Source organism: Phaethon lepturus, unplaced genomic scaffold, assembly GCF_000687285.1.
Source record: "Phaethon lepturus isolate BGI_N335 unplaced genomic scaffold, ASM68728v1 scaffold17241, whole genome shotgun sequence".
Classification (NCBI taxonomy): Eukaryota; Metazoa; Chordata; class Aves; order Phaethontiformes; family Phaethontidae; genus Phaethon; species Phaethon lepturus.
This window is the reverse complement of record NW_010518640.1, coordinates 19028-25291: the sequence shown is the minus strand read 5'-3', so window position 1 is coordinate 25291 and position 6264 is coordinate 19028. Positions and strand designations below refer to the sequence as shown.

The 6264-nt window shown below is 42.5% G+C and overlaps 1 protein-coding gene across 1 annotated transcript in view; it reads left to right on the top strand.

Moving 5' to 3' along the window:
* The first annotated feature begins 215 nt into the window (after positions 1 to 215).
* HDDC2 (HD domain containing 2) overlaps positions 216 to 6264 on the top strand; it is a 9958-nt gene continuing 3909 nt past the window's right edge. Inside the window, exons 1-3 of the mRNA XM_010296808.1 lie at positions 216 to 339; positions 2118 to 2220; positions 4602 to 4670. Coding sequence (XP_010295110.1) covers positions 281 to 339; positions 2118 to 2220; positions 4602 to 4670 — 231 coding nt within the window. The 5' untranslated portion in view covers positions 216 to 280. The remainder of the gene's footprint in view (positions 340 to 2117; positions 2221 to 4601; positions 4671 to 6264) is intronic.

The window sequence follows — 6264 nt, the reverse complement described above, 5'->3', positions numbered from 1 at the left end:
CGGGAGCGTTTCCCTGGCTTGTGAGCAGCGGTGCAGGGGCATCCTGCCGCAGCCCCGGGGAGCCAGGCCCTTGGGGCAGGTGTTTCCCGGAGGCATCAAAGCTCACCGGAGCATAGAGGTCACGGCAGAGCAAAATTTCAGGTGGCATCACTGAAGCGAGGTCCTTCAAAACCGAAGGTTTTAACGTTTATGTTGCTGTGACACTTTCCTCACACAGAGAGTACCACGGACGGGATGGGTGTACAGGAATGTGGCAAAGCCAGAGAGCGTATCCGATCATATGTACAGGATGGCGATGATGGCTTTGGTGACTGAAGACAAAAGCCTTAACAAGGACAGGTGAGGCTGCCTCTGCTTACCATGACCATGTGTTAATGCTGCAACCAAAATGCTAAAAACAGCTGTCCTGAGAGATAACTTTTAAAACACACTGAAGGAGTTTGAAGTCCTTTTCCCTCCATCACAGAATAGTTTGGGTTGGAAGGGACCTTTAAAAGCCATCTAGTCCAGCCCCCCTGCAGCAAGCAGGGCTATCTTCAACTAGGTCAGGTTGCTCAGAGCCCCGTCCAACCTGACCTGGAATGTTTCCAGGGATGAGGCATCTACCACCTCTCTGGGCAACCTGTGCCAGGGTTTCACCACCCTCATTGTGAAAAATTCCTTCATTATATCTGGTTGAAATCTGCCCTCTTTTACTTTAAAACCATTAACCCCTTATCCTGTCACATCAGGCCCTGCAAAAAAGACTGTCCCCATCTTTCTTATAAGCCCCCTTTAAATACTGGAAGGCCACAATATGTTCTGCCTGGAGCCGCCTTTTCTCCAGGCAGAACAACCCCAACTCTCTCAGCCTGTCTTCACAGGAGAGGTGCTCCATCCCTCTGATCATTTTTGTGGCCCTCCTCTGGACCCGCTCCAGCAGGTCCATGTCTTTCCTGCACTGAGGGCTCCAGAGCTGGATGCAGTACTGCAGGTGGGGTCTCACCAGAGCGGAGTAGAGGGGCAGAATCACCTCCCTCGACCTGCTGGCCACACTGCTTTGGATGCAGCCCAGGATACAGTTGGCCTTCTGGTCTGTGAGCACACATTGCTGGCTCATGTCCAGCTTTTCATCCAGCAGTACCCCGAAGTCCTTCTTAGCAGGGCTGCTCTCCATCCCTTCATGCCCCAGCCTGTATCGATAGTGAGGCTTGCCCTGACCCGGGTGCAGGACCCTGCATTTGGCCTTGTTGAACCTCATGAGGTTCACATGGACTCATTCCTTGAGCCTGTCCGGGTCCCTCTGAATGGCATCCTCTCCCTCAGGCATGTCAACTGCATCACTCATCTTGGTGTTGTCTGCAAACTTGCTGAGGGTGCACTCGATCCCACTGTCTTTGTCATTGATGAAAATACTAAATAGTACTGGTCCCAATACAGACCCCTGAAGGACACCACTCATCACCCATCTCCATCTGGATGTTGAGCTGTTGACGACTACCATCTGGATGCGACCATCCAACCAATTCCTCATCCATCCAGCAGTCCACCCATCAAATCCATATCTCTCCAATGTAGAGAGAAGGATGTTGCGGGGGACTGTGTCAAAGGCCTTACAGAAGTCCAGATAGTGGACAAGGGAAGAGCTACCAATTTTATGTGATGTGGTCACTATCATAGAAGGCCACTAGGCTGGTCAGGCAGGACTTGCCCTTCATGAAGCCATGCTGGCTGTCTTGAATCACCTCCCTGTCCTCCATGTGCCTTAGCAGAGCTTCTAGGAGGATCTGTGCCATGATCTTCCCAGGCACAGAAGTGAGGCTGACAGGTTGGTAGTTCCCAGGGTCCTTCTTGCTACCTTTTTTAAAAATGGGTGTAATGTTTCCCTTTTTCCCTGAGGTCTACATTTACAAGCAGCAGTAGCTGCTTGTAGTATAAATCAGGAATTAAAATCATTTCTAGGTAGAAACTACTTCCTCTAGCAAAGGAGTGAAAAATGTTATGTAAAGTTTAAAAACAACCAACCAACCTATAAAATACATGAAGGAGATAAATTATGCAGTCTCTTGGTTTTATGAATAACAAGATGCAGCTTAAAATGCTGAAGAACTAACTATTCTGTCTTTGCTTCTTGTCAGATGCATACGATTAGCTTTGGTTCACGATATGGCTGAATGCATTGTTGGAGATATTGCTCCTGCAGATAATGTCTCAAAAGAGGAGAAACACAGGAGCGAAGAGGTATGGACATAAGGTGTGAAGCCACATCTGCAAAGCGTTCTGCATGATTTTAATGTTCTGGTGGTAGTGAAGGGACCCTCTAAGCAACATAATACTGTAAATGGCATTAGACAAGTATGCCACAACTAACCAAGGTTTTCAGCTCACTGTAATTTTTTTGTACATGTAACGTCACCAAGTACAAACTATGGAAGGGGAACCTTTGAATTAAGCTTCATGTTGGCCAATTATTCCTGAACTGGCTGGATTTTTGGTAGCCTGAATTAGTCATGTTGACCAGGCTTACCAAGGAGTGGGGAGCAGGAAGTAGGTGCACTGAGAAGGGTGATGAGAGTTCACAGCATGTCATTTGTGTGGTGCCAGATCGCGTGGTTGTGACAGAGACTTTAAACTATTTGCACAGGACTCTAGACACAGGTGTTGTTTTTTGTCATGAGTCTTTGAGTGCGGCATGCCTAGAGTTATTTTATTTTTGGCCTTGTACATACGCAAACTGTTGGTTTGTCAGTTCTGGTTTGTTGCATTATTTGAAGAAAATGTAAACCACTCCTCGAGCCACAGCTAGAGGGCAACGTGATGCCTCAGAAACTCTTTAGAGCCTGCAGTTAGTTCTTCAGAGTGTAAAAAAAAAAAAAAAAACAAAAAAACCCCAAAAAAACCAAAAAAACCCCAAACCAAAAACAAACCCATTGCAGTGATTATTCCCCTCCCACCCACCTTTATGCTTACCTGTTTAAAACGTGGGGTTGGGGGGCTATGACTAACTCTAGGAGTAAGCTCTTTGCTAAGAATGTGGAAATTAAAGATCAAAGGGGTATTCCATGTTCTTGAAGTACTATGTTTGCTGACTGCAATTTTGGTATTTCTTTCAGTGTATTTCCTAGTGTGTTCTTAAACAAAAAAAAACCCTCTTTCTTGGAAGCCTCCAAAGGTGGTTTTGTCACTGAGGATGAGGCTTCAACTTTGCCTAGAGGGAATTCTTGTTTGTATTTAGGCAGTGAAAAAGATATTTTGCTACCTAAGTATGCTTAAGAAGTTTTCTTAGGTATTTGCAGCTCCTTCTGTTCCCATTTCACTCAGTGAGGACTTTGCTGTTGACTTTGTGGGAAGGAGGGTCAAGCATTAAACATTGAGGCTGACTCTGAAATACTTTGTTGTAAAAATACACCAAGGGTAACGGTTTCATGAGGTGGCTTGAGCTGAATTAATCAATATGCTGCTTCGGCTGCAGAGTTCTCCTTTTTTTCCCTTTGCTCTACAGCTGTCATTGAGCTAGTTCTGAAGTTTGCTGCAGTAAGTTTAATCAGCTAGTCTCACCAAGGCTAAGGTAGCAGAAAATGAACTTGATATAAAAAACAAAAAGGTGTTTGGTTGGGGTGTTTTTGCCAGGTAAATCATTTTGGCCTGCTAACCTTGAAATCCAATGAGCTCCAGAGCTGGAAGGGGGTGGGGAAGGAATGAGACCTTGATGCTTCAGTGGTGGGGAACAGCTGATTCAGTTCAGCTGTATTGTGAAACTATAGCCTGTCTTTGAAGTGGAAAAACAATCATGGCACAAAACCTTTGTCTTGCCTGTGATGTTGATTGTTTCAGAAGCAGCCCTTAGTGTTACTAGGAAAACAGTAGAAATAACACATAAATGAGACTGATAAGCTGAGAGAGCACGAAGAACATGCAGAACAATTTCAGCTTGCTGGTTATACAGCCAATTTGATACTGTGTTAAATCTTGTACCAAGATTTTTGTTGTTTAACAAATGTTATTTCAGTCTGGGAGCACTGTGTTTTATTGCTACAGGGTATTAAATGGATTTTTTTCCTCTGTTTTTCGAAATTGGAGATTTTTAAAGGCTAATGTTGTGTTGCCTGCCTGACAGTAGCTGTTCTCGAGCCCTGCTAGTGGAAATGTGTGAGCTGAGTGTTTGAGAGGGGGCAATTGCTTGTCAACAGTAGGAGTTAGTATTCTAAAGCTGCTTTTATGAACTGCACCTGTAACCTATTAAGTTCAGATGTTGCCTCCAATAGTTAAATCTGGAAAGCAGAGTTGGTAATTGATGGCAGTTCCCTGGCATTTGACTTGCCTGTTTTGCTCTGGGCTTCTTTTTGGACCCTTGAAGATACTGGATGCACTTTCCAGTTGTTTTTCTTGTGTTTTAGACTAGTTCTCTAACAATTTAGTTAAGCAGCATCCAGAAAAGGTTATTCACTGAGTGGTCCTACTGTTTCTCTGGCAGATTTATGTACATGTGCACTTTAGAACAATATACTGTGTAGTATGTGTTTCTACAGACTTAATAACAAGTAGTTAATTCTTCAGAAAAGGTAATGATAAAAATGTGCTTGCTCAAAACATAAATGGAAATGGCTTCTTTTTTTTTCCAGGCAGCTATGCAACAGCTGACCCAGCTTCTATCAGAGGACCTCAGAAAAGAAATCTATGAACTCTGGGAAGTAAGCTTGTGTCTTTTAATCCTTTGCTAAAATTCAGGGTGACCCATTGTCCTCTTCCTGTTTACCTATGAAAATGTTTCATCTCTTATTTGGACCTCATGCAAGGTCATTTGCTTGGGAGATAAAGCTAATGGTAAAACTTTGGTAAAATAACCAGCTTCTGCCTTTGGCCTCTCAAAATTCCAGATGAACTTGTCCAGGGCTTAGTTTGTACAACTGAAGGAAGGGTTTGTCCTCTACATCGAGCCCTCCTGGATATAAATCTGGGGGTTTTTTTAAGTACATTATCTCTTTTGTTCACATCTGGCTGTTTGCAGCTCATGATCTTTTAATACAAGAAAAAAATCATGTGAGCTGATGATGCCGTGGAGTATTCTGTGCTTTTTGTGCAAGTAATAATTTACGTGGCTTCCATTTCTTTATTGTGCAGCCCATTAAGCTGAAATATTTAGTAGTAACTTCTGGTATAAACTTAAATGTGGTGTACTGACACAGAAAAGAGCTTTTCTACAAACAACACAGATGGCTGGCTTTTCTTGGGTACCTTAAATGTTTGTATTGGAAAGTACCTTCTGTATTTGAAGGTAATTTAACTTTTTGATGTGAACTCATGCTGTTAATTGATAAGATCTTTTATGGTTGCAAACTTGGGATGACTAGATTATTTCGAAACAATTGATGTTTACAATTACTGTGCTTTATCTTCTGGCATACAGTCACATGAGGACAAGTGCATCCACAATACCTTCTTCACGTGTTGTTGCAAACAAAGCATTATATGTTTCTTGTACTCTGTGACCTGAAACTGTATTTTAGGCTGATATTCTTTCTTTTCCACTTGGACTGTATTTAAATTCCAGGTATTTGCAGCCAATTTCTGCCTTTTGTTACAGCACCCTATTTGTTTTGGTTTGTTTTTTTGCTGTAGTTGTGTCGTGAAACTGGCAGTGGGGATGGGTTTTCAGTGCTATAATTTAAGGTAAAGGGCATAATCAGATCTGGGAAATAATGTGTGTGCATTTGTTTAGTGAGCACTGCTTCCTTCTTGCTTGGGAAGCTGTTATAATTGAGGAAAGGAGGTTTTAATAGATAAGATTAGTCCTGTAGGACTTTTTTTTTTTTGGCATGTATTTTTTTTTTTCCTTTGCCTCAGTCTTTTCTTATGATTGTGTAAGAGCTGGTTCAGTATGCAGTTAGTTCTTCAGCGTATTAGCTTTTTATCGTTCTCATTACCCATAATTTAAAATATGCACACTTTTGATCATTTGTTCTTTGTTTCTACTTTCAGGATAATTTATTGGCATTGAGTCTCCAATGCAGCAGTATGAGTGTAACCTAAAAATTTAATATTCACATGTAGTCCCTCTAGTCTTATTTTAAGTGGAACAACTAGGTGCTTCTTAAAAAGAAAAGAACAACTAAAAAAAGGCAGAAAATAAGAAGCCTCTCATCACTTGATAGGATACTCTGCTCTCAGCTAGCCGGAGGCATTTCCCTCTGATTTCTTTTTGTGAGTGAAGAAGGTTATGGCCCAGAGCTGAACAGCAGCTGGGACAAGATCTGTTGACACTTCTAGCAAGTCCTTCCTGCACTG